The sequence below is a fragment of the Suricata suricatta genome, chromosome 11 (genome assembly GCF_006229205.1).
Source record: "Suricata suricatta isolate VVHF042 chromosome 11, meerkat_22Aug2017_6uvM2_HiC, whole genome shotgun sequence".
NCBI lineage: Eukaryota > Metazoa > Chordata > Mammalia > Carnivora > Herpestidae > Suricata > Suricata suricatta.
In genome coordinates this window covers 108,923,693-108,950,328 of record NC_043710.1, presented here as the reverse complement: position 1 = coordinate 108,950,328, position 26,636 = coordinate 108,923,693, and the positions used below count along the sequence as shown (strand labels likewise).

Here is a 26,636-nt window from a genome sequence, read left to right as displayed (position 1 = left end):
CGGGGCCCCGCCGCTCGCCCCACTTCGCTTCCGGCGGCGACTCCGCCGGGCCACGCGCCTCGCACCAGCAGCGCCCGTGCGTCCCCGCCTGCACTGAGCCTCCGACAGCCTCGGAACTGGAATTTTGCAGCTATAACCCGTCCAAGACGAGTCCCTTACGTATTGGGGAGTTTCAGATGGACTAACTTTGTTTATTAAAGGGTTTTTTTTAAAAACGCAATGTGTGGTCGTTCCGTAAGTTGTGGGGATGCCGACTTCCTAGAGTCCTGTCTTCGTGAGGCGGTGGGGGTTGGGGGCCATCTGATACACGGGTTAGTCGGAGAGGGGCACGTCCTAGGGTTGTCCGATCACAGCTCTTTCTTGGCGTTCTCTGGGAGGCCATTTGTTGTTTGAAATCACTACTGTGGCAGAAACCAGAAATGTCCTCAAGAACTTTGGACAGACCTCCCAACCTCTAGAGTAAAAGGTTTTCAGTGTTGGTCCTTTACTGCAACCCCACCAAAAACAAAGTCAGAGCTGGTTTATTAGTTGAGTTGGTTACATTCAAAGGCCGTGGCTTGAACTTTTTCCCCAGAGAGATGAAACCCCCCCACCTACTGAGGAAGCTAGGCACTCACCACAGCCCCAAGGTGAGGCAAGTCTCTGGAGGTCTTGACCTTGCAGTTCAATGCCCGGGGTAATCAGTCCCCAGGTAGCCGTGAGAACGGGGCACCAAGGGCTGGGAGGCAGGCACCGCGTGATAGCCCAGGCACGTGCGCCCCACAGACCAGTTAGTGGGCATCGTTAAGCTGTCGTGCAACATCCAGGATGTTCTTGGCTCCTTTGTTCAGCAACAAACTGGCCAGGCTGATGCCCAGGTTCTCAGCAGCCAGCTGGGCTTGTCGTGGAATGTTCCGGGCAGTGATCCCCACCAGCTGTGGATCATCCTCCGGGCCATCGTCCTGCTAGGTGAGGGGAGGGAGGATTTGGTGAGCAGGAAAGAGGAAGGGACACGCAGGTCTGTTTCTCCCCCTCTCCCTCCCCCTCCAGCTTTGGCACCTGGGCAGTGACACAAATGGTGGCCTGCATGGTCTCCTGCATGCTATCTGAGCCGTCTAGACTCCAGACTCCCCCAGTCAGGTACAGCTGGGAAAGAAAATGGTTATCTCAGCATACTCAGAGGACTGGTTAGAAACCTGAGCTCTTGTGGACAGCTCGAGATGCACAGGGACAATGGTCACAGTGCTTACTTGCCCATCCTTCATAGCTGTATGCACTGCCACTGGCACGCTGCAGCCTCCTTCCTGCAACGAGAGGTTGCCCCGTGAGCTCCAAGGACTCCTGGCACCACTCCGTCACCAGAGCCCTCGGAGACAGATCTCTGAAAACATAACAAGCAGGCAGGGCCAGTCCTGCCCACACATTCAAGACTGAGTTCCCATTAAATAAAGAGCATTAGTTTGAGAATTCTCCCCCAAGGCTATTCCCAACCCTTCAAGATCGCCCCCCTCCATCCAAGCGACGCAGGTCCTACCAGGTGCCTCAGGAAGGCTCGCTCAGCAATGCAGCGAAGCAGGGTCTCAGGATCATGCAACACGCTCACCAGATCCAGGATGTCCTGGTCCTTGGCTCGGACTTCCACGCCCAGGGCCCCCTGATGGAAAAACAGCCTAAGATGTCAGGGCAGGCCTAATCTCTCCCCCACCAAAGGAGCTGAGGATGGAAACCAGCCCACCTCCACCTGCTCCCCAGGGTCTCTTTTACCCAGAAGCCTCCGAGGCCTCTCTCTCCCTCTCTCTCTAGAAATGTTTATGCAGGAGGTTGTGAGACCAGCTTTTTGGTTGAAAACAAACGAGCACGTCAACACATGACTTCCGGGGTCCAACATACCTGACCCACCGCGTACATGCAGTCCTCCGGGGGCAGGATCTGCAGGGGCAGGAAAGGCACTCAAAGGGGGGACGGGGTGGGGGGTGCCAAAAGCAGACTCTGAGATGGGGCTTCCCTACCACACAGAAACCCCAGGTAGGCAAAAGTGGGGGACTGGCCTCTGATCCCCAACCTTCCCAGCCTGGGACTCACTTCCGGCTCGAGCCGTTAGAGGCAGGGTGTTCAGAAAGCAAAGAGGCAGGAACAGGGACAGCCCCCTACCTGCCCCACCCGGTGCTGCCAGCCCATGCGCTGCAGGCCGGCCGCGGCCAGGATGATGGCGCTGAACTCCTGGAACTCATCCAGCTTCCGAAGCCGCGTGTTGAGGTTTCCCCGCTGTGGGGAGATGCTAAGGCCCACAAGCACCGGGCTGGGTCCTCGGTCTCTAACATCTCCCCCTTAGTTCTCAGCTTACTGATAATAGCTAACGTTTACGTAATTACTAACACTTAATTGCTACATACCAGACACTGATCTAAAGTGCTTTACATACGTCTATTTAATTTTCACAGTCCTATGAGGTAGGCATTACAATTATTTCCATTCTACAGATGAGGAAAATGATGAGAGGTTGAGTAACCTGCCCAAGATTACGAGTTCTCTGGGAAGCATTCCCTGACTCCCAAGTCTGCGTTTATAGTTCCCAGCTAGAAGCTTCCAGAGAATTCCCTACTTTGTGCACTGGTGCACTCAACATGTACTATTTTGAAAATTAGATTTACAAAACATTCGATATATTTAGAACATCAAAATATAGAATATGAAACAAAAATGGAAGCATCCCCCCCCACTTCCCCAGTAATCACTGTTCAGTATCACCCTGTATTATCAATGCCTGTTTGTCTCCAGGGAAAAATGTAAAATTCTATAAGCAAGGACATTTGGTCTAAGCAAGGACAATGCTCATAAGCACTGGTCTGGGGCTAAGAATGGATGAATGGATGGATGGATGGGTGGGTGGATGAATGGATGGGTGGGTGGATGGATGGGTGGATGGATGGATGGGTGGGTGGATGGGTGGATGGATGAACAGGGCTGGCCCATGGACCTCTGGACCCCATCTTCCTCCCTGGCTACTGCCCCCTCCCTCCTCTGAAAGGATACAATGCTCTTGAACTCCAGGTGTGGGAACTTTCTCTGCAGCTGGGCCGCTCTCCGCAGGGAGCTGGTTCCCACCACACTGGCCATAGAGAGGGTTTAAAATGAGATTTAACCCGAGGCAGACGTGGTTCCTTTCCTCTTCCTCTTAGCCCTCTGTCTTCTGTGCATGTCCCACCAGGATGCCTATCCAGGCCCCACTCACCTCTTTTCTGGCAAGGTTTCTAGGGTCTTCCCAACAAATTTGGGGTGAAAGACAACAGCATCGTAGGGGTTCTCCCGCCTGGGGATGGAGGAAAAGTCACAGAATGAGCTAGAGATCTCTGTTAAGCTCACTTCCAGGGTCTCTCCTTAGCCACCTAACTGGCATTTTGTTTTCTGCCATGCCCGACACCCTTCAGGGCAGAGGAGAGAGCCCTAGAGGCAGAGGGCAGAGTCCCAAAGGGAAAAGCAAAGGTGAACATGCCGCCTACCCCTGCCCGGTCCCCGGCTCACAGGGCTCTTACTTGCAGACGGCGCCAATGGTGAAGCCAGGAGGAAGCACAGTGGGCAGGTCCTTCAGGGAGTGAACAACCAGGTCCACTCTAGAGAGACGGGGAGGGCGGCAAGGAGAAGGGACCCCAGCAGCAGGCCCTCGCCCCTCCTCTACGTCAGTGGCTGGCGCGCTTAGAGCACATCAGGAAGCGGGCTTGCCGAAGACCTCAGGACCCTGAGGCCTGCTCCTCCCCAGCCTCCCTCCTGCCCCCCACGCCCCAGGCGACTCTGCCCTGCAGGCAGCCAGCTGGCTGGGAACCAGGACGCTCTCCTTTTCTGAGACCTGAAGAACGCACACAGGAGCTTCCCTCCAGCCAGGGACGGAAGCCCCCCAGTCTAGCTGACATCCAGGTCTGATGTGCACTGGGGTCCTGGCCACAGACTGGGAGGGAGCCATGCTCTCCTGTCTTCCACTTACTCATTCTTTTCCAGCGCGTGTTCCAGCTCCTTGGTAAACAGGCTCTTCTCGCCTATCTGCCAGTCAAGAAAAAGCCTCAGAGTGAACCTCTTGGGGGAAGGAAAGAGGAGGGAGGGAAAGGGATTGGGGGGAATATGTTACCTTAGAGAGCGCAGTATCAAGAATCTTGTCCCCTGTGGTGGACATAGCAACTGAGGAAAGAATCAGTCAGGTGCTCACTGCTTGGCATTTGTTGAGCCCCTACTGAGCCCAGCATTGTACTAAGACTCCTAGTGGATACAGAGGCACCCCCCCCCCCACATCCTTGCCCTCTGGGAATGTATGATCTAGCAGGAAAACCAGACACATAAAAAGACCCAAAGCAGAAGATGTTAAAGGCCACACTAGCCCAAGGAGTCAAAGCTGAAGGTATTCAGAGGAGGAAATGGCCCTCCAAAAAGCTAAGAATTCTTAGAAGCATTGGGACCAAGCTTTGGGCCGAGAGAAAGCCAGAAATGTTGTATTTTCCCCTTCAGGGCAGAAGGGCTTCCTGATAGCTTCCATTCCCATCCGGAAAACTCACCGATTTCAAACTGCAGGCCTGGGTACAAGGATTTCAGCACCGCCACCACGCTGTCTGTCTGTATGCGGGCCAGCTGGGGGCACACGCTCAGATTAGTCCCGTCCTTCCCTGGCACTGCCCTGAGCTCACACCCTCCCAGGGTTAGGGAGACTTGGAAGGAACTGGAATTCAGAGAGGGGGCTGAACACCCACGCAGGAAGGAAAGGGACCTGGCCTGGTCTGCTCAGCCCAGGGACTCTCTCCAGACACTGCAATATACCCTTCTGCGTGGGATTTAACACCCAGCTACCCCGTTTCCTCGTTCCTAACCCTCTGGGCCCCCAACTTGTGATACCTTGGAGCGCAGAACTCTTGGGACGGCCTGTGCTCGCTCACCTGGCTCTTTCGGGTGCCCACACGAATCACTCTCATCTTTGGGCTGTTTTCTTCCTGCAGAAAAAGTCCCCAAGTTCCTCGTGTGCCCCAACACCGTGTCCAAGAACCAGAATCACTGGCTTAGAAGAAAAGAACCTCAGCCAGCCCCTGGCCTGTGGCCAGCAGAGCCTTGGAGTGGAAAGTTCTCCAAGACTAGTCCCTTTACCTGCCCCAGCACCTTGTGCCCTCCTCCCGGATCCACAGAATCAGAGCTCTGAGGGAAGCAAGAGCAGGACCCGCCGTTGCTGGAATAACCAGACACTGAGTCCCGACGCCCCTCGGCTAAGACGTGGGAGAGCTGCACTCGGCCAGGTGGGCAGAGAGATAAGTCCCATCAGCCTGGCCACCGGGAGGGTGGGCCCTGCAGCAGGCGGGGGCAGGGCAGCGGGGGCCTTGAGGCAACTTGTGCTGAGTCACTGAGGACAAGATCAGTATCCACAATACAGCATGCACTGGAGAAAGCTCCAGAGCCGCCTAGAAGGCCAGAGCTACCCCGCAGATGCCACACCTTGCACTCCCTAATCTGGCTGGAATGCGTACATAAAGGACCGGGTCAGTGGCGTCCAGCTCAGCCTCTTGGTCAGGTGACCTGGGGCACATCGTCCCATTAGTATCACTTTGTTCATCTACCACATGAAGAGGTTTGGGCTCCAGTATTTTCTGCTGCTGATGTTCTTTCTAGAAGACTGAAAGGCTGAGCTGCCTCCAGTCCATTCATCTGGAGTGCTGCCTCGGGGTCTCACCAACCAGAAATATCAGGATGTCAGTGACCAAGCTAGGACCTCAAAGGGACATGGCTCTTCCTCCTGACAGGGTACCCTGGACAAGGGTGTTCAGTGTCTAGCAGGTAGAATTGTGTTCTTCAGTCGGAGGTCCTATTTCTTTCTAGACCAAAGAGTAGTCAGTGCAGATAATGTCAACTTTCCCTACTCGGCGACCTTCAGCCCAGAGCTCTGTTGCTGGCGGCTCCTGGGCCCTCGTCTATTACACCTCTGTCACTTCTCCCATAAAGAAACCCTCGGGACTCTGAGCAAATGAGGCTGGGCCTGAAATGCTAAACATGGCCCCTAAAATTCTGGGTCACTAGGAGACCGGAAAAAAGGAATCTAAGGTCCTAGAAACTACTGGGTTCAAACAATCCCTGAATTGCATCGGTTCTGCACAGCATATTTTATTCCATTAAAAAGTCATTTATTGGGGGCGCCTGGGTGGCTCAGTCAGCTAAGCATCTGACTTCGGATCAGGTCATGATCTCACGGTTTGTGAGTTCAAACCCCGCATAGGGCTCCGTGCTGACAGCTCAGAGCCTGGAGCCTGCTTTGGATTCTGTCTCCCTCTCTCCCTACCCTACCCTGCTTACACTGTCTCTCTCTCTCAAAAATAAACATTTTTTAAAAATCGAAAAAAAAGTTATTTATTGAACATGTACACTATCGCTTTTCATCTTCATGACAGCCTAGCTGTCCAGCACCACGTTACAGAAGCCACTGAGGAGTGAAATGACTTGGCCGGAGTCACACTGCTCACAATGGGCAAAAAGCTGAAGCTAGAACGTTCCTACTCCTAGTCTAGTGCTCAAGAATGCGGGCAGTGGCCTGAACCCCTCTCCTCGCCAGCAGGCCGGACAACAGATTGGCAGCTGCCCATTTCTTTCTTTTTTTAATGTTTGAGAGAGATGGAGCACGCCGGCAAACAAGGGAAGGGCAGAGACAGAGAGAGAGGTGCAGAGGATAGGAAGCGGGTTCTGTGATGAGAGCAGAGAGCCCAATGAGGGGCTGAAACCAGCTGAAGTGGGACCTTAACCGACTGAGCCACCCAGGCGCCCCTGCCCGTCTCTTTCTTATCTCAGACCGGCCGTGGCCTCCACGGGCTCTAGTTTGCATCTACACAGCCCAGAGCTCGGCAGAGAAAGGCGCAAGGGTGGCTGGTGTCCCACCCACCATCGGAACCCAAAGGCGTGTCTCGGCTGGGGACTTTGAGAGCAGGCCAGGGCTGAGCGACGGCTAAAACGGAAAAAGGAGAGAAGGCGCGCTTCCCACATGTTGGTGTGCAATGCGGAGACTTGGGGGTACACTCTCCTCTCAGGATCCGAAGTGGTACAATATTCCCACAGTGGCCGAATGCTCCCTCGGCCCTGTCTCGTGTAAAAGGATCTCGATCTTGTGTAGACAAACTTACCTGGCCAGGTCACTAAGTCTAGAGCTGTGGATGCCGGGCCCCTCGGCCCCCCCCCCCCACGCCAGATCCCCTCCGGGATGGGGGACTCCTTCCGGACTATCCCTCCACTCTTAATCCCCACCCCCTACCGCCCACTGATCTCCCGTCCTTCCTAAGGGCAACCCAGCTACTGGCCCTTTAAAAACTATTTCGACCAAAAAAAAAAAAAAAAAAAGATGACGGATAGTCGCTCCGACCAATAGACGACGGAGGGTGGCAACCTGAGGCCAATCGTTGCGCGGCTAGTCCGGAACGCCGAAGTTGCGAGGGTCCCGGGCTCAGTACTCACCGCCTTCGCGGCCGCGTTGCCGTTGCCAGACATGGCTGAGCTCAGGGGGTGGGTCCGGGGGTGCCCCCAGGGCCCCTGGGTGGCCGGAGGGCCCGGCCAACGGGCACCGGGTGCACGCGGGGAGCGAGCTCCTCCTGCAGCCTCCGACTCCGGGCTCTCCGTCACTTCCGGGGCCCGTCCCCGGCGGGGAGGGCCACCCTCCGGGCGGGAATTAGGATTGCAACCGACCTGACCTTCCCCTTCCGGTAGCGGCCCCACTCTTCCAGGCTGGTAGGGACGCCGGGACCCTGTCCGCTCCTGACCTCCTTGCTGGTGATCCAGGCCTATTAAGCACTGATTTCTACTTTTACATTTACCTCGGCTGAGCCGGGAGTACTTCCGGTCAGTGATAAGAGTTGCTCCCCAGATTTACCCACAGAGCGGCCCTCCGCCCACCGCCGCGCTGAGGTCAAGCCACAGTTAGCAGGGCCCGGACGAAGAGTGTTCACTCTAAATGCTGCCTTTGAAGGAAAGCGTCCTTGGTCAGCTAACACGACCTTCCTGCTGGATTCAACTCCTCCAGAGAAGCGGATGCTCCCGAAAGGTGGTCACCCAGAATTCTCCAGCTTCCTCTCCTTAGCTTTGGCACAAGCGATTAGCGAAGCCCATGCGGTGTTAAGACTTAGCTCTGCCACAACCCAGAAGTAGGCAGGCAACGTTCGTTCGCGGTAACTGAGGAGGCTGCTTCAGAGATCAAAGGTCATGCCTGAAAGACAACCCAAGTGCGGGGCGCCTGGGTGGCTCAGTCCGTGTCTGACTTCGGCTCTTGGCTTGGGTAATGATCTCACAGTTGATGGGTTCGAGTCCCAAATTGGCCTCTGTGCTGACAGCAGAGCCAGGAGCCTGGTTTGGATTCTGTGTCTCCCTCTCTCTGCCCCTCCCCTGCTGGCATTCTGTCTGTCTCTCTCTCAAAAAATAAACATCAGGGCGCCTGGGTGGCTCAGTCGGTTGAGCGGCCGGCTTCGGCTCAGGTCATGACCTCTGGGTTAGTGGGTTCAAGCCCCCTGTCGGGCTCTGTGCTGACAGCTCAGCGCCTGGAGCCTGTTTCAGATTCTGTGTCTCCCTCTATCTCTGACCCTCCCCTGCTCACACTATCTCTATCTCTCAAAAATAAATTTAAAAATTAAAAAAAAATTTTTTTAAGAAAAGCAGGAGTGTCGTTATTAACAGCACATAACTGGTAGTGGGAGAAGGTGTCTCAGAGGAAGTGTGTCCTCCACGAACAGCATGAACAGCCAGGTGCCGAGGGCCCACATGCTGACCGCTGTCAAGGAACTGGACACCCATTCGCTCCTTCAGCCTTCATAACGGCTGTACAAGGTGTCATTCCTGACGTACCGACGGAGACACTGAGGGTCGGAAGAGGTAAGAGATGACCTGATCAAACCAGGATTCAAACCTGGGTCAGCTGCCCCGAGGTCTGACTCTTGGCCCCCGCGAGCACGCGCACTCCGCCGCCTCCACGTGCTACCGAGCCTCCGACGCGCCATGTCCGAGTTACTGTCTCCAGCTGAGCAACACACTGCTGTTTTCCACCACGTTTACAGGCAGACACTTAGCCACACAAACTTCAGCTGGCAACTTCCGAGAGGGAAGAAAAAAAAGTTTCAATAAAGGCCCTTTTATCCGCTTATCACCTGGCACTAAACCCAGCAAGATACCAACCTACCCATAATGAAGGTGGGCTTAAGCCCAAAGATTCGCACCAGAATCTGCCTCCGGCCTGAATACTTTGTGCGAACAAGCGCCACTGAGTCCAGCCAGGCTACAGGGCGGGCGCTGGGCTGGGGGCCTCGGCCAGGTCGCTTCCCATCTCAGGTACCAAGACCTTCCGTCACTGAGGCTCTTCAGCAAACTGGTCCACTGGAGGCGGCTGGCCCCACCCACTACTGGAGTGAGGTCTTGTCCACATAATCCTCACGGAACCCAAACCGAGCAAGCAGGGAAGCGTTCTACGAGAGCACAGGGAAAGTACATTTTGCACAACTAAGAATCACCAGGAAGTCCCCAGAATAAAAGCTTCAACCCCCAAACCATCATATTCTTTTATTTATAGACTCTGGGAGCAAGGACCCAAGCACAGCCTGGTGCCCTTAGACGGAGAATAAAGCAGCTATTGTCCACACTCGGAGGTTGCTGAGGTGCCCTCCCCCGCTGGTCTGGAATGATCTGCACTGCTCACAAAGTCAACAGGAGGAATGGAGGGCTGGTGGAGGGAGGGAGAAAAAGTCCTCTTTAGTCCGGAAGGCTCCGGCATCAGCGCAGGGCGGAGTCCCGGGCATGCCTGCCTGACTCCTGCGCGGGGGCCGGGTCTCTGTCCGCCCCCGCCTTCCCTCCTACTGCGCCTCCGCTCTCACACCCCTTCCCCTGGCCGCCTAGGTGCCCCTCCTGGTGTGCAGGAGCAAGTCCCGCTGCAGCCCGGCCTCCAGGCTCGCGGTCAGCTTGGCCGTGGGAGGGTCGGTCAGCAGAGTCAGTTTGTTGAAAACCCCTCTGCCGAAGTAGTCGGCAATCACAGAGAAGCTGTCGTTGGAGCACTTGAGCTGCGGGGAGAGAGGAGAGAGGAATCAGAACTGCAGGTGCGCCGTCCGAGTGAGGAGGAGGAGGAAAGAAGCCGATGCTCCCGGGGCGGCCCCCAGCCACTCGTGCCCACCTGGTGCTGGAACTGGTCGTGGAGGTCGTGCTTCTGTTCCTGGGCCCGGATCATATCCATGACCTTCCGGTTCTCAGGGAGGCAGGTGGGGCAGTCGGCGTCACTTTCCGAGTAGCTCTCAAAGCAGTGCTGGTGGAAGGAGTGGCCGCAGAGAAAGTGGACAGAGGGCAACTCCAAGGCACTGTTACAGATGCTGCACTTGGTCTTCTGGAAAATCTTCGGACTGCAGGTGAGGGAGATCAGAAAGGAGTGGCATAGAGTGAGGGCGGAGCCGAGAGCCAGGTGCAGAGAGAAGGCCGCTGGAGCCGAGGAGGAGGGTCCCTGCTGGGGGACCACAAGGTCCTGGTCTTCACACCGTGAGGGAGGGAACCGAGGGCGCCAGTCCCGCAGCCTCGGCGTGCTCCCGGCAAGTCCAAGTAACTCGTTCCGTTTGCACAACCACCACTCAGTTGTCTTTCCCGGCTTTTGAACAGTTTTTATGTTGGTTTATTTTTGAGTGGGAGAGAGCACACACGCGAGTTGGGAAGGGGCGGGGAGAGAAGGGGACAGAATCCAAAGCAGACTCAGAGCTGACAGCAGCTGCCGGGCTCCACACAGGGCTCAAACTCACCAACCCTGAGACCGTGACCTGAGCTGAAGTCAGACCCTTAACCCGACTGAGCCACCGGGCACCCCATTTTTTAAAAATTAAAGTATAAGCGAAGCTGTGCTTTGCTCCCCACAAGCGTAGCTACCATCTGTCACCACACAGCGCTGCCGCCACACTGGCGGCATTCCCTGCGCGGGACCTTCCATCCCTGTGACACGCGTGCCGCAGGTGAGGGACCTGTACCTGTCTTTCAGGTCTTTACTCAGATGTGACCCTTCCGGCGAGGACTTTCCTGGCCACCTTATCAGTGAGAACACCGACACGCACTGCACCCACTCCCCTTCCTAGACTGGGTTTCTCCTGAGACCTTATGACGGTCCGACACGCTGACGTGTCGTGTTTAACGTGCTCGGTGCCTGCCCACCTCTACGCTGTGGGCGCCGCACGGCAGGGCTTTTCTGTCTGTGTTTTAAGAGCAGAGCTTGCCGTCTGACTCTTGATTTTGGCTCAGGTCATGATCTCACAGCTGTGAGATCGAGCCCCTCATGGGGCTCCATGCTGAGCGGGGAGCCTGCTTAATTAAGATTCTCTCTCTGTCCTCCCCTACTCTCACCCTCTCTTTAAAAACATGTTTTTAGAAAAGGTAAACCATAGACTCATGAAAAGAAAAATACCTGCTGTGAGTTAACATCCTCCAAAAACCCGATAAATAACAAACTATGGAATAAATCGTTCTTTGGAATTCCTCCATTAAAACAGATCTTCAAAAATGCAAAGTTTGAACACATTCTCACACAGGCCGCCACGACCAGCGTTTGACGACACACCCCGTGAGGAACAAGGTCCCCGGACCCTCCGCACGGCTGGGTGCCTGTACCTGGCCTTGAGCTCCTGGATCTCCTGGCGGATGCGCGTGGTCTCCTCTCGGTACCGACGCACCCGCAGCTCGTCCTGGGCGATCTGCTGACTCTGTTTCTGTAGTTTCTGGACCAGGTAGTCCCGGATGACAGACAGGGTGGCCGTGGAGTTGTGGGCCAGAGTCTGCACCACTGAGAGCGGGCCCGGAAGGAGACAAGCCGGTGAGCGAGCTGCACCCCCCCCCAACCCCGGACAGAGCGCAGGGGCCCGCGCCCCGCCCCCCACTGCCAGGCACCTAGGAGCGGCGGCATGAGGTTCTTGCTCTCGATGTGCTTGAGCACGGCCGCCACGTACTCCTTGCAGTCCTCCTCCTTGCGGGCGAAGTAGCTGAGCGCCTGCTCCCACAGGGACGGCTCCTGCTCGCCGTGCCGCTGGCACACGGCGACCACCTGCCGGTACTGCTCGTGCTGCATGTGGTAGTGCATGATCTGCTGGAACCTGCGGCGGGCGAGGCGGCCTCAGGGGCTGCCCGGGAGCCAGACCCTCCTCCACCACCGCCCCGGCAGCTGCCCCAAACCTTACAGCTTCCCCTGCTCATAGAGGTAAAGGACCCCGTCCTGGAAGTCGTGCATCTGGCAGAGGACCAGGGCCTTGTCAAAGACATCGCAGAAGCGGCCGCTCTTCAGCAGGGAGATGGCCTCGGCATGAAGCTTCTCTTTGACCTAGGGAAGGAGGGCAGAGCTGCTGGGCACAAGGGGAAAACGTCACAAAGGTCTCTTGTGACAAGGCAATCAGCTACCTCTTCGACCGCCTCCTCCCGGAGGACCACTTAGCCCCCAAGGGCGAGGTGTCACTGGGCTCAAGAAGGCAGTAAGAGGCAACCACAGAAGACGGAAGGGCTGGCGCTTCCCCAGCTCCTCCCGCGGCTCCCGCGGCCTCACCCGTGGGTCCTCCTCGTGCGCCCAGTTCTGCAGGCGCAGCTCCAGGAGCGTGTCGTAGATGCCCTGCGGCGAGTCGGGCTGCACTTCGCTCATGTGCTCCAGGAAAGCTTTCAGCTCCCGAGGGTTGTTGGCAAAGATGGGGATGAACTCCTCGGAGTTGGCCTAGGATGGCACGGGAGGAGAGAGGCGGCCGAGTGAGGGGGCATGGTGGCCCAGAAGTGATCCCTGTTGTCCAAGAGCCATTCTCCTTGACGCCTCACCCGGCAGCCTGGAGTCTCCCTGTCACCTCGGCCGTCGAGGTTGGGCTGATAGTCGGTACACAGTCCCTTTAGCAACTGGGTCGTCTGCTCCGGTATGTGGTGCATGAGGATCTTCCCGTAGCGTTTCATGTTGCTCTCTGCCTGCTCAAAGGGCAGCTTGCCGATGTACCGAAGGGCTTCCTGGTAATTCTGCGGAGAGGTAAAGGGCAGAGTAAGCACAGGCTCCTGCCTTCTCACCACGAAGCACACTCATCCTTCTGGGGACATCCTAGAAAAGAACAGCTGTCTGGGTCAAGAGTCTCACTGACCTTGATGTCCTCTAGCTGGATCTTTAAGTACCACTCGTGGTGCGCGTGGTTCTCGGCCAAGTAGAGGGCATGGGAGTAGTAGCCCGCCTGCCGGAGGACCCTGATGGCCGTCTCCACATCGAAGTGGACTTCGCTCTCGCTCTTGGTCTGCCAGGGACACGTCCGGCAAAGCCATTCACATGAAGGTTGTGGTTGGAAAGGGACGGGAAACATGCATCTAAGACCAGATTCTTTTTTTTTTTTTAATGTGAACTCTAGGCTCAATATAGGGCTTGAACTCACGACCCTGAGACCTAGAGTCACAGGCTCTACGGACTGAGCCAGCCAGGTACCCCGGACAGATTCTTAAAATAATAAAGTCACAGTCAGGAGGGTTGGAGACAAAAAAAAAAAAAAATTAAAGTCTATGGTTTTAAAATACTACGTCGTCCTGCTTCTCAGTAAAGTTTTAAGAGCTAAAGTCTTCCTCTTCCTCTACTATTACAGGGACTACTCTGGGGACCCAGGGGGCCCCCATTGTTAATTCCCTGGGTTTAAATACCCTCGGAAGTTCAAGCGTCGTAAAACAAGAGGGGAGACAGGAGAGAGCGAGCAGGAAAGGCTATTCCTCTTCCCAGTTCATAGACCAGAGGGTCCGGTCCCCAAATAAGGTGAGCCCTTTCCTCTCCTTCATCTGCTGACAAAGGGCCCTCAGGGAACCCACACCACCACCCTGCACCTTGATGAACTCCTCTAGCTTCGAGCTGTCCTTGAGCTTGGTATAGCAGTTGAGCAGCAGGGTGGTGTGGTCAGCATTGGCCAGGGACTGCCGGTGCAGGGTCTGCAGGTAGGCAGTCAGGTTGTGGATGCGCTGGGCATCCAGGAACTTGCGGATCACGTAGGATGGCTCCAGCTTTCCAATGGTTCTAGAAACACATGCATCAAACAGCATCTGGATCAGTGCACTTCTCAAACTTTCACATGCCTGGGAATCACTGTAGATCCTCAGCAGGTGTGTGTGGGAGGGAGGCCTGCAAATCTGTATTTCTAGCAAGTCCCGGGTGGTATCAATGCTACTAGGCTGTAGGCTACAGAAGATGCAAGGCTAAGCAAGCACTGCTTGTTGTTCTTTTTTTTTTTTTAATGTTTATTTATTTTTGAGAGACAGAGCACGAGTGGAGGAGCAGAGGGAGAAGGAAACACAGAATCCGAAGCAGGCTCCAGGCTCTGAGCTGTCAGCATAGCGCCCAACACAGGACTAGAACCCACAAACTGTGAGACGAAGTCAGACACTTAACCAACTGACCCACTCAGGCGCCCCAGCACTGGTTCTTAAACTTGGTTGAAAATAAGAATTTTAGGGGCGCCTGGGTGGCTCGTCGGCTAAGCCTCTGACTTTGGCTCGGGTCAGATCTCACATTAGTGGGTTCGAGCCCCGTGTCAGGCTCTGTGCTGACAGCTAGCTCAGAGCCTGGAGCCTGCTTCCGGTTCTGTGTCTCCTTCTCTCTCTGCCCCTCCCCCTCTCATGCTCTGTCTCTCCCTGTATCAAAAATAAATAAAAACAGGGACGCCTGGGTGGCTCAGTCAGTTAAGCATCCGACTTCGGCTCAGGTCATGATCTCACGGTTTGTAGGTTCAAGCCCCGCATCAGGCTCTGTGCTGACAGCTCAGAGCCTGGAGCCTGCTTCAGATTCTGTGTCTTCCTCTCTCTGCTCCTCCCTTGCTCATGCTCTCTCTCTGTCTCTTGATAATAAGTAAACATTAAAAAAAATTAAAAATAAATAAATAAATAAAAACATTAAAAAAAAAACAATTTTAGGAAGGTAGAGAAAGAGGCCAGACAGGTTCCCACAATGTCTTAGTAAGGCAGAAAATTTCAAGAATTAATACCAAGGGAAGAAACTGTGGAAGCTAAGAGATGAATATCCCTTTTCCTTTAAAGAATCAGGTCAAGGGGCACATGGGTAGGTCAGCTGGTTAAGTGTCTGACTTTGGCTCAGGTCATATTCTCATGGTTCATGAGTTTGAGCCCCACAACGGGTTCTCCGCTGTCAGCACAGAGCCCACTTCAGATCCTCTGTTCCCATCTCTCTCTGCCCCTCCCCCGCTTGTGCTGACTCTCTCAAAATAAATAAATAAAATCGGGTCAAAATAAATTTTTTTTCTTAAACTAAGCTTTGTGCCCAATATGGGACTTGAACTTACAGTGCTGAGATCATGAGTCGTGTGCTCTACCAACTATGCCAGCCAGGTGCCCCAAAAATGAATATTAACAAAGGCCAGGCTAACGTTTAAAACAAGAACAGGTGCCTGACTGGCTCTGTCAGTAGAGAATGTTACTCTTGATGTCAGGGTTGTGAGTTCAAGTCCCACGTTGGACGTGGAAACATACTTAAAAAATAAATAGATAAATGGATAGACTAAAATAAAGTTTATAACAAGGCATACTCATCAGCTCCACTGCATCCAAGTCACGTAATATTTGACCCTAAATGTTCCCTTTACAACCAGCTGTACCAACTTCTCACCAGGCACCACAGTTTCTGCAGGGAGGAAGGATGGCTCCTGGCAGAGCCAACTACCCTAACCCGAGCACAGACGCCAGGCGGTCTGGCCGCGCTCAGGGCTGTGCCGAGAGCGCTCAGGACTAACCGGATGTACTGCTGAACAGCCCCGTCGTGGTTGCCCTTGCTGTACAGGTGGTCCCCGTACTGCATGAAGATCTGCGCCAGGCCGTCGCTGTCCAGGTGCTGGCTCTTGGCCAGGTTAATAGCCATCTCGAATAGGTTCTTCTTAAACAGCATCTGCAGGGGGAGAGATTGGAAAACTGCTAGCTGCGGTCCTGAGAAGACACCTTCCCAGAATGCGCCTACAACACAGAATCAGACAGTCCTGGAGTTCTGACCCGCCTGGATCCTAGACAGGGCGAGACCTCTCAGATGCCCCGAGGACTCTGCAGACAGAGTGGACCCTGAGGGTGGACTCAGGCTCCCAGCCATTACTTTACCCTAAAACCTCATCCCAGGCCATTTACCTGGTAAATCGGCCCTCAGGGAGCTGGTGAGGCCTGGCCCCAAAAGGAAGGAAACGAACACCCTGGCCAAGGTGACTTGGCTTCCATGGGGAGCCTGCTTCTACAGCTGTGTCTGGGTGCCCACGGCCAGCTCTGGGAACCTGGGGGCCTTGCCTCCAGCTTGGTCTGTGTGTCCTTCTCCTGCAGCGCGTGGACCCGCCCATCCCTCGTCAGCACGTACAGGGAGCCCCACTCAGCGAGAACGTCCACGATGTCCTCAAAGACGGCACTGTAGGCTATGAACTTGTTGCACAGGTCGTAGACGTTGAGTAGCTGCTTGTCGGAGCTCTGGGAGTCCCTGCTGGTAAACTCTGACCTGTGTGGGGAAGACAAAGTGCCAAATGTCCGCACCGGCTCGGTCTCAGCTCATCCTCACGTGACAACTTGGGTGCCGCCTCCCCCGCCCAGAACAATCACCCTCGGGCCCCTCCAGCAGCGGACGCCAAAATGCGGGAAGAGAACATACAGACCTGATCTTATCCTCCAGGATCTTTAACATAAGCGAGAGATTAAAAAATTAAGAACATCCAGACACTCACTCATGTGACATGGTTAGCCCCTGGTACATGTGACACTGCACTTAGTGCTGATGGAAAACAAACGAACTTCGATAGGGATCATTTCCGTCATGAAGAAGGGCCTGCCACCCCTTTTCAGGTGGCTCAGAATAAAAATACTGTGTCCTGCACTCCCGGCCCTTTCTAATTTCTCGACCACTCGTCTCCTTGTTCCGCCACCCAGTTTGTCTTGATTGAAGAGTAAAAACACCAAACACAGGGGCACCTGGGTGGCTTAGTCGGTTGAGTGTCCGACTTCAGCTCAGGTCATGATCTCACAGTTCATGGGTTCGTGGGTTCGAGCCCCACGTTGGGCTCTGTGCTGACAGCTCAGAGCCTGGAGCCTCTCTTCGGATTTTGTGTCTCCCTCTCTCTGACCCTCCCCTGCTCATGCTGTCTCTCTCAAAAATAAATAAAAAACATTAAAAAAAAAACCCAAAAACACAGGTGCAAAATTTCCTGGAGCACACTTAGCAAATACCTGTAGCAAAAACACATTTTTTCAGTAAAGATGCTACAACGGAATCTAGGTGTGAGAACAATGTACAGAAAATCAAAGTAGGAACTTGACGGGGTCTGGGCGTTAGGATTTTAAAATCATGTTAATTCTGGAGGACAAGGGCAGCCTTCTCCCTTTCCCTTGTCCCTCGGAGTCCTTACTTGGGAGAAACCTTCCGGTCCCGGGAGACAATGACAAGGTAGCCTCTAAACCAGTGAGCAATGAGTTTATGGCCCTCAAAGGCAAAGCAGGGCCCACGCTCATCAGGCTGGTACAAGTAGACACATTCATCTCCAGCCACTATGAACTGCAGGTCCTGAGAAGGGTCGCTTAGAGCTGAGCAGCGGAGGCCACAACCGTGGGTGTCCAACTCCACACGAGGGCAGTCCTTTCCAGAAACTGCATAGGACTGCAAGAAGAAAGGCGTTAACAGGCTCCCTTTCAGAGGGGACATCTAAGCCTTCCCGAAGGTATTCCATCTCCACACTGGCTCTCTCTCTCTCTCTGACTCTCAGCACCCTACCACTTTCCCTGGCTCCGTGCTTTGTCCACTCGCCGTCACCCATCTATTAACTACAGAAGCAGGACCCACAGTTTCTTCCTCTGTGTGTACGGTCACTACCTGCTACAGGAATCCTGCCACTAAAAAAATGCAATACTCTCGAACTGTTTCACCAAAAGACTATTCCCAAGAGCAGGCTGTTAGAAATTAAGAGCACCAGGAACCAGCAAAGTAAACGACTTGTCCAAGGTCACTTAACAAGTTCGGAAGAAAAGGCAAGGCAGGTCTTTCACTACAAGCCCATAGTTCTTTTCCTAACTCTGACTCTTCCTCTCTCTTAAGCGAAGAAATAAAACATTAGGTTGGGCAAATGGCTCAAGGTTACATTTTGAAGAGTTTAAGAGCCCTGCCTCTCCTAGGTACCTTCTCCTAGGCCCCTCGCCCGCCTGCCTCCAGCAGCGCAGGCCCCATCAGACCTGAACGTTCTCAGTTGTCACCACAAACAGATGAGTGGTCTTCCCTGCCTGGCGAAAGGCCAGTCCAGTAACGGGATAGTTGCCCTTGTGCAGAATCTGGGTCTTGCTGTGCCGGTCCCGCGTGATGTCTCCTTTGTTCAATGTGACACTGCCATCTGTGAAACCTGGAGGGGAGCACGAAACGGCATTTCATTGAGGCTGAAAAGATCAGGGAGCACAGAAAGGGAAAAAGACCGTTTAAGGCACTTGTTAGAAGCGGCAGGCTTTCAGGGTGCTTGGGGAGCTCAGTCAGTTATGCATCTGACTCTTGATTTCCGCTCAGGTCATAACGTCACGGTTTGTGGGAACGAGCCCTGCACTGTGCTGACAGCACGGAGCCTGCTTGGGAGTCTCTCTCTTTTCCTCTCTCTGCCTCTCTACCCCACTTGTTCTTTCTCGCTCTTAAAACAAACTTAAAAAGTGACAAGCTTTCTCCTTATCCCTAACTTGCCCAACGGTTAACATAAAAATGGCACACACAGATTCTTTTTCAAAGAACAAAACTAAATGCGTTCCCCCTCCAAACTTTACTATCTCAAAGGCTTAGTTCAGCATAAAGTGGTTTCATAAAAACAACAAAGACGAGCTGCAGAAGCCACTCTGGAGAACATCTGCAAAAACCACGGAGGGTTAGCTTTGCCGCCTTCTGCTTACCGATGGCCATAAAGTTGAGATTTTCATGGACAGTCAAACAAGACACAACAGTCGGCTCCGTTCCTGGGATGGCAGGGAAGATGCGCGTGCAGAGCGGGCTGCCCCCATCTCTCTTCTCCAGGTTCCAGATCTTCACCTAGGAACAGACCTCCGATGCGTGAAGGCTGCTCCCCTCCAACAACCATCCCTGGGGGCCGGGTCTTCCCCGCTTCCTTTCTAGGACTCACCAGCGGGTTGATGCCTTCTTCATCTTCACCAACAGACGCCAAAATATTGTGCTGCTTCAGTTGATACAGGTGTGTCACTCGTAGTTTATAGGCCTGGAAGCCTGTAAGCTGTAGAGAGCGGGGCAGGAACCAGATCTGGCCTTCCATATGTGCAGAAGAGTCAAGGAACCTCCTTTCCAAGGACAGACTTAGATTTAGACGAGAACCTAGACCACCACTAACATACATTATTTAAGCTCTTTAAAATGTTCCAGGATTTCCCCATAGATTATCTCCCAAAAGTTCCCCATCTTGAAAACAGTGAAAAAGGACACCAGAGTTTAGTAGCAACAATATGAAGTACAAAGCAAATTTCTAGTCTCATTTATTTCCTTGCCCACAATGTGGGCAGGGGTGGTCATGACACCTTACACGTTGCACATTCACCTTGTAAAGCCAACCTGCATACATTGTTTAGACTGATTTCAAAAACTGCTTAGCCAGGGGCGCCTGGGTGGCTCAGTCGGTTGAGCTTCCGACTTCGGCTCAGGTCATGATCTCACGGCTTGTAGGTTTGAGCCCCGCGTAGGGCTCTGTGCTGACAGCCAGCTCAGAGGCTGGAGCCTGCTTCAGATTCTGTACCTTCCTCTCTCTGACCCTCCCCTGCTCGCGCGGTCTCTCTCAAAAAAATAAATGAATAAATAAAAAAGAAAAATAAAAAAAAATGCTTTGCAAACTGATGTCTTACACCTCTTTCACAGATAAGGAAGCCCAAAGAGGTTGTGACTTGCCCACGGTTGCTCAGCGGGCAACAAGTTAGAGAACCGACTTCCTTCTTTCTTCCCTGAGGCCACGGCAGGAGCACCGGGCGCCACCTAAAGCGAAGTGTCACGTAACACGAACCCCTCTGACCGACAGATTCCATCCCAGCGGGATCTCTTCAGGGATCCGGGGAGGGGACAGGCAGCTCCAGAGGAAGGATATCTCCAAAGACGAGGCTCCCTCGGCCTGAGTCGCAGACAGTGATGCCGGGAGGAAGGCAGAGGAACTTAGAAGCCCCGGGCCCCGGGGCCGCCGCGGCCGCGGGAGCAGCCCCATCACTGCCCAACGGCTCCTTCACCAGCTCCTTGTCGAAGAAAACGAAACGCCGCCACTGCAGGTAGGCCGCCATCTTGGCCGGACGTCCCCGCCTCTGGGGAAGAGGTCATGTGACAGGGCCGGGCGGATCACGTGAGCCGGCGGCTGCCCGGGGCCTGAGCGCACATGCGCCCCGGCGTCCGGGTCCGGCCTCCCGCGGGGGGCGGGGAGCCGGCGCGGACGCGCGAGGTGGCTGCCCTCGCCCGCGGGTTGCGGCTTCCCGGCTCCGCACGTTCGCTGGCTAAAACGCCAAGCGCTGGACCCTTGTCCCTCCACCTCTTTGGGCATCAGTTTCCTCCTTTATTAAATTCGTGGGCAGTGAAGGATGGAGATGAGGAAGATCACACGCCGTGTAGATTGTAACCCACTGTGCTCAAGTGGATTGCGATCGGACCTCCTCGGACTGCTCTGAGACGCGAATAAACCAATGTCTACGAAACTGTTTTCGTAGCGTAGGAGCGGACACACAAAATTAGGAGTCTGCAACTAGATACAGATTGCGAACCATAAGTATCTTAACTTTTGTGTCCCTCTGTCAGACTGTGTGGCAAGCATTAGCATGAAAATGTTTCTTAGCGAAGTTAGGCAGTATTCAAGGGACAGGAACTCTCAAAAACGTGGTCTTTCTTTCCCCCTCCATAGAGGGAGGGTAGGGGACATAAGCCGATCGTGGGGAAAAGCCTGCAAGCGCAGCTCGGGTTTTAGCCATTTCCATCTCTGTCTAAACCAGCTGTTCCGGGGAAAACTAGGTGTAAAGTTTGATGTCACAAGGCGCTCTGTACAGGAGTGACACTCCTTTTGAGATCATACCGACGTACGAAAAGGGGACCATGTGGTTATTTGTGAAGTTTGTTTTTGCATCCCTCTCCCCCACAGCTTATTTCCAGACATTGTCTCTTTATTCCCTCCAGCTGGAGTTCCCAGAAAGCGGGGGCTGTGTTTTGTTTACCAGGACCCAGTCCTACAGAGCCTGGTAGAGGCTCCCTGCTTGGTTGAGGGAATGAATGCGGATGATTTTCCTCTTACCCGCTCCTCTCCTCGATCTGGTTGACAGGAAAGGCAGTGTCCATTTGCTAAAGAGATAAGTGAGGGGACCAGGAACTGTATAGCACAGAGACCTCCTCACTTCTAGCTCAGATTTCTCTCCTCTGTCACAGTTTCAGGATGTAAACCCGTGGGCAGAAGCATACATGGGGAGTAGACTTGACCCACTTTCCCCTGCTGAGTATATTTTGTACCACTCATTAGAATTTTTGGAAGCGTGTTGTCAGTTGTTAAGACTATGAATAACATGTTAAAAGCGCCTAGCTGGCTCATTCGGTAGAGCATGTGACTCTTGATCTCGGGGTCATGAGTTTAAGCCCCATGTTGGATGCAGAGTTTACATTTAAAAAAAGCAGCGATGTGAGGACAAGGGGTGAAGGGTGGGTGAAATAGAAAAAGGGGATTAAAAGGTATTTACGAAAAAAGAATAAGACACAGGGATATAATGTACAACATAGGGAGTTCAGTCAAGAATATTGTACAAACTTTGTATGGCCACAGATGGCTAACTAGATGTATGTGGTAACCATTTTGTAATGTTTATAAATATCATGTACACTTGAAACGAACACAGTGTTATATAGAAATCATTTTTCGAGAAAAGAAGCAAAGTGAAATAAAGAGATATGAATAGCAGAGTGGCATCTTTGTTGTTGACTTAGGTGCTCCCCCTACTGTCTAATGGCAGAGGCCCAGAATCTTCCATCTGAACCGGTAAGGCCTAAGCCCATTTGGTCTTCTTATTGATGAGGGTAGGAAGGCAGGGGTTGGTGACTCACTGCTTTCCTTCCCTTCCTCCTTTTGACAAATAGGTATCGAGTCCTCACGATTCCTGCAATTGTACTAAATGCCCAGAATATAAATGTGAACAAGACGTGGTTCTTGCCCTTTAGGGGGCTGAGTCCCATGGGGGACAGACCTAGAAATGACCGCCAGTACTCAGCCCTGAATTTCATATAATGAATTATACCCAACAGACTGCTTTCACTTTTTATGGACTTTTCATAGCAACCATCCGCAGAAGTATCATTATCTCTGGCGAGAAACGGGAGTCTCTAAGAGGTTCAAGTGACTCTCTGGGCAAACACATCAAAGTTCTTCAGCTCTCTAACCTTTAATTAGATACTTTACTGGAGTGTGAAGCTAGGCTGTGCTTGTCAGAGCACAGCCCGGGATTTGTCTTTCTGTTATACTTGTCTGAACCAGGAACTTCAGGATAGTGGGGAAATAAGCAGGGAAAGCACACAGAAAATGATGTACTAATTCAGTTACAGTTCTGCATTCAGAGAACTTGAGTTCTGAAGGGACTAAAGAAGCAATTCAAGTCTTTAGCTTGAAATTAAAAGGATCACAACTCAGAGTCAAGGATTGCCTAGCAAAGACCTCTCTTTTCCCCATTAGCAAAATGCTGCCCATCATGTACAAATCAGTCAAATTCACTGGAGCAAAACAGGAACATTTCTTGTTTTGGCTTCAAACTTTTATTTTTCTGTCAGTACCACCCCCCCCCCCATCTCACTCTCTGGGTAGAAACCATTTTCTAGACTACTGAAAAGTCTGGGATTTTTCTCTTTGTCCCTAAAAGGCTATCAAAATTTCCACTTTAGCAACAAATAAACTCAGAGGTCTCCCCATACCCGTTCCAAAGCTACAGTGAAACAGGAGGAAGAAATCATTGATTGTGAAAACCTGCCCCCCCCAAAAAAAAGGAGGGAAAGGAAATTCCCCATGAACTTGGCAAAGCACTTAACAAAGCTTTTAACAAACACAGCAGTGCCCATTTTTAAGCTGTTTTGCTCTAGAGTAAGAATAAAAAGTGGTCAATGTGTATTTGGTGCTGAGGGTGTCCCAAGCGCTGGACTAAGCACGTTGCCCCTTCTACATCAACCCTGTGAGGCAGGTATCAGCATCACTTTTAATGATGCGGAAACTGAGGCTCAGGAAAGCTGACCAACTTGCCTAGAGTCACACAGGTGGGAAGTGGTTCTCACAGGCAAATCCAGGTCTGTCCAAGTCTAAAGCCTCATATACTGGGTGCTCGATTGTTTTAAGAAGCCAATTTCATAAATTTGTTCATAAATCTGAGTGAGTTTCTAGGTGTTCATGAAATCACAGAACTCAAGAACACTAAAAGCCTTGCTTTCTCCGGACACATAATCATCCCCATCTCAATGCAAACTGGGAAATGTCCCCAATACTTTGTCTCCTCATCCACCTCCACCACATCCAATTCAAATTCATAATACCAGGACTGAAGAAATGCATCAGTATTCTTTTCTTTTTCATTTTTTCAAGTTTTATTTATTTTGAAGGAGAGAGAGAGAATCCCAAGCGGACTCTGCACTCAAAGCGCAGAGGCCAATGTGGGGCTCGAATTCACGGACTGTGAGACCATGATAGGAGTCGAAATCAAGAGCCAGTTGCTTACCCAAGGAGCCACCCAGGCGCCCCTGTATTCTTAATAGCATTATGAAAGATATGGGGCTGTCATTCACCGCCGTTGGTAATGCATATGGTAAACCTTTCTGGAGGGCAACTTGGCAACACGTATCAAGTGCCTAAAGAGGAATTTAAGCCTGCGTAAGCACTTCTAGGAATTTCTTCTAAGTAGATTAGAGGGGATAGGTTTGCACAAAGATCTGTCAATAACCGTGTCTCCTGCAGTTTTATAATAGAAGGAAAATAAAGGAAACAACATAATTGTCAAATAGTAATCTTGGTAAATAAATTCTTGTAGTTCTTTATACTGCAATTCTGTAAATATAGCCACTGAAAATTCTGTAGAGGAAAAATGACATAGGAAAATGTCACTGAAAAAGTCACAAAATATTACCTCCATTAAAGTTTAAGAAATTTTTTTAAATGTTTATTTTTGAGAGAGACAGAGTGCGAATGGGGGAGGGGCAGAGAGGGAGACACAGAATCCACAGGAGGCTCCAGGCCCTGAGCTGTCAGCACAGAGCCCGACGCGGGGCTCAAACCACAAACTGGGGTATCATGACCTGAGCTGAGGTCAGACGCTCAACCGACTGAGCCCCCCAGACACCCCTACCCATCCAACAATTGATGGGCATTGGGGTAATATTCAATCTGGGGCTGTTATGAATAAAGCTATTACAAACAGTCTCTCAGTGAACATATGTAAACACCTGTTACGTGGAAATCTAAGATGGAAGCTGCTGACTGGCAACTCATTTTAAAAACTCTCCTGAAGCGGATGTTTGTCCTGATTGACACTGCCCTCAGCACAAGACCTACCCTGAGTGGTTTACGATGCACGCATGTGCCCTTGCTAACGTGTTCCTTTTAATCTTCTGTCAGTTTGGCGCATGTCCTGCAAGATGGCAACTTTTGGGTTTCTGCTCAATGTGGGGGGGAGGGATGTAGTCCTCAAATGTTATTAACAACTTACTCAAAGCGAGAACTAGTGAATTCAGCTGCCCTCCTCAATCTGAATCAGGTGTTTTACCTTAGAATTTTCCCATCGTTTTACAACCTGTTCTTGTGAAATATTAGTCTGCTCTCTGGTTAGAAAACACAACAGGTGACTCCCCAGAGCACCTGCCGCACTCCCGAGGGGACAGACACCCAGGTCAAAAACCGTAGCTGCAGCAAAGCTGTGCTCCCACCAAGGATATTCCGCAGACGGGAGCTCATTTAGGAGCAGAGCAAACTGACCTTCTTAGTGTCCCAGTTTGCACGCGTTCAATAAGTTTTTACTAAGTGCACTGAGGGGCGCCTGGGTGGCTCAGTCAGTTGGGCATCCAACATGGTCATCCCCACCTCTGGAATCCCACACCTGGTGCAGTGCTTATATCTGACAGAAGCCCAATAAATATTAAAAAAAATAATCTGTTTGAAATGGATGGAATCTACCCCACCAGATGACTCCCCCAAAGGAGAGTCAGTCATCCAGTAATGAAATCTTTCTCTGTGGAACTGAAATAACAACTAAGATGTCCATCACCGTGGCTAACCAACCCCCATGCTATGGAATGTTCTACAGCAGTAAACAACGAGGTGGAATCTTTACACCCTGAACCGTAAAATGCTCCGTGATTTCTTATTACACACACACACACACACACACACACACACACACACACACGGAATGGGGGGGGGGAAGCAGGTTGCAAACAAACTTCACTGTATAACATTTTATCATTTAGAAAGAAAGCAAAGCTACAGGTTTCAAGATAAATGCATGTAAATGCACAGGAAAAGGCCTGGAAGGTTACACACCACACTAATAGCAGATACCTCCAGAAAGAGTGAGACTGAGCAAGGTATCAGAGGAATTTATTTCTACCAAGGTCTCCATAGAAGACTGAACAGTCCACCAAGGGAAGAAAAATAGGCCTCCTCCTGGCACTGCCAGTAGATGTGTTTATCTTCCACATAGACACCTGCCTGCTCTGCCTCCCTAAGCATCCCCAAAAGTGGAGGGAAAGGAACAGGTAAGAATTCCTTAAGCCCTGGTCGTTACATCCAGGACCTTCAAGGGAGCCTTCTGCGAAGGGAAGTCAGGAGTCGATTTCGGGAGAGGGAGGAAACAGGAGACCGACTTCCCAGTGCGCTCGTGTCAATAAAACGCGAGCTGGGGAGATGGGCAGGTTGAAACAAAACAAAGAAAAGTGCGCTCTCCAAGGGCTGTGCACACTTCCAATGTGCTATGAAGTAGAGAAGGGAAGGAGGAGCGCCAAGCCTGCCCGAGATACTTTAATTCTGACAGAAGGAGGGAAAAAAGAAGATATACAAGATCTAAAGGAACGGAAACACGAGGCGATGCGTTTATGCTCATTGATCACAGCCTCGCAAATGAAAGTGACTTTTGTGTGCAGCGCTTTGCATTGGAATAGTCTGTCTCAGGAAAATGGAACTTAGAGTAAGGGGTACAGGCCAATTTCCGTTATCTGTCCCACCAGCGAACATCTCTTGGTGTCTTTGGCGTCGTAGGTGAAACGAGGGTGGGGGTGGCCTAAGCCTGCAGCGCAGCCATTCGGATCTCTATCCGAGGCCTAAGGCAGTTCAATACCAACCGGTAAGCGAGCGCCTCTTCCGCGTGGCTGCGGAGGGGATGCCAGTCATTCCTACTCCTCGGCCAGGGCTCCCCTGGTGACCGGAGTCAGGGGACCGAGTGCGGGGCTGTCCGAGTGCCCACCCGCACCGGGCACAGGTCACTCCCGACCCCGACAGTCCAGCATCCTGCGCCGAGGCCGGAAAAGTCCCGGAGCGCACCCGAGCGGGCACCGAGCCCCATGACGTGGCCCAATCCGAGGCCGGCGTCGGCGGCTCCCCGCCCCCCCCGCACCCCAACCGGCAAACTGGCCCCCCTGCGGCCTCCCGGGCCGAAGCCGGCGACGGAGGAGGGGGCGGGCCTAGGAC

General features: G+C 52.6%; 2 protein-coding genes across 7 annotated transcripts; both read right to left on the bottom strand.

Moving 5' to 3' along the window:
• Positions 1–503: 503 nt before the first annotated feature.
• HMBS (hydroxymethylbilane synthase) lies at positions 504–8,216 on the bottom strand. Of its 4 annotated transcripts, none has more exons than XM_029956255.1 (14): positions 7,797–8,216; positions 4,896–4,949; positions 4,521–4,593; positions 4,100–4,149; positions 3,959–4,014; positions 3,513–3,590; positions 3,212–3,289; positions 3,013–3,088; positions 2,131–2,244; positions 1,870–1,908; positions 1,514–1,633; positions 1,230–1,283; positions 1,039–1,125; positions 504–944 (listed from the first exon to the last, which is right to left on the bottom strand). In XM_029956255.1, exons 2-14 carry the CDS (start codon positions 4,929–4,931, stop codon positions 771–773), a joined length of 1,035 nt encoding a protein of 344 aa, XP_029812115.1. In that variant the 5' UTR covers positions 4,932–4,949; positions 7,797–8,216; the 3' UTR covers positions 504–770. The 4 variants fall into 4 exon arrangements, with proteins under 4 accessions (XP_029812115.1, XP_029812112.1, XP_029812113.1 ...); XM_029956252.1 differs by lacking the exon at positions 7,797–8,216 and adding an exon at positions 7,441–7,568; XM_029956253.1 differs by lacking the exon at positions 7,797–8,216 and adding an exon at positions 7,441–7,568 and having other exon boundaries at positions 504–941.
• Positions 8,217–9,510: 1,294 nt separating this feature from the next.
• Positions 9,511–20,262, bottom strand: VPS11 (VPS11 core subunit of CORVET and HOPS complexes). 3 transcript variants are annotated; one of them, XM_029956249.1, is made up of 16 exons: positions 20,055–20,262; positions 19,092–19,240; positions 18,865–19,000; positions 18,172–18,335; positions 17,355–17,602; positions 16,252–16,453; positions 15,717–15,868; positions 13,804–13,990; positions 13,086–13,232; positions 12,778–12,966; positions 12,518–12,679; positions 12,159–12,298; positions 11,872–12,074; positions 11,596–11,767; positions 10,130–10,352; positions 9,511–10,019 (listed from the first exon to the last, which is right to left on the bottom strand). In XM_029956249.1, the coding sequence occupies exons 1-16, from the start codon at positions 20,239–20,241 to the stop codon at positions 9,855–9,857; spliced, it is 2,826 nt and encodes a 941-aa protein (XP_029812109.1). In that variant the 5' UTR covers positions 20,242–20,262; the 3' UTR covers positions 9,511–9,854. The 3 variants fall into 3 exon arrangements, with proteins under 3 accessions (XP_029812109.1, XP_029812111.1, XP_029812110.1); XM_029956251.1 differs by lacking the exon at positions 20,055–20,262 and adding an exon at positions 19,862–20,033 and having other exon boundaries at positions 19,092–19,263; XM_029956250.1 differs by lacking the exon at positions 20,055–20,262 and adding an exon at positions 19,518–19,552 and having other exon boundaries at positions 19,092–19,263.
• Positions 20,263–26,636: the final 6,374 nt, after the last annotated feature.

What these genes read in the sequence shown, in the direction of transcription:
- HMBS (XM_029956252.1), bottom strand. Translation starts at nt 7,473, where the DNA reads ATGTCTGGCAACGGCAACGCGGCCGCGAAGGCG. An exon ending in GCAACGCGGCCGCGAAGGCG is followed by an intron (nt 4,950 to 7,440) that starts GTGAGTACTGAG and finishes CTTTTTCTGCAG; the next exon opens with GAAGAAAACAGCCCAAAGAT. An exon ending in GCATGTACGCGGTGGGTCAG is followed by an intron (nt 1,634 to 1,869) that starts GTATGTTGGACC and finishes TTTTTCCATCAG; the next exon opens with GGGGCCCTGGGCGTGGAAGT.
- VPS11 (XM_029956249.1), bottom strand. Translation starts at nt 20,241, where the DNA reads ATGGCGGCCTACCTGCAGTGGCGGCGTTTCGTTTTCTTCGACAAGGAG. An exon ending in TCCAGCTAGAGGACATCAAG is followed by an intron (nt 12,967 to 13,085) that starts GTCAGTGAGACT and finishes ACCTCTCCGCAG; the next exon opens with AATTACCAGGAAGCCCTTCG. An exon ending in ACGACCAGTTCCAGCACCAG is followed by an intron (nt 10,020 to 10,129) that starts GTGGGCACGAGT and finishes CTCTCCCCGCAG; the next exon opens with CTCAAGTGCTCCAACGACAG.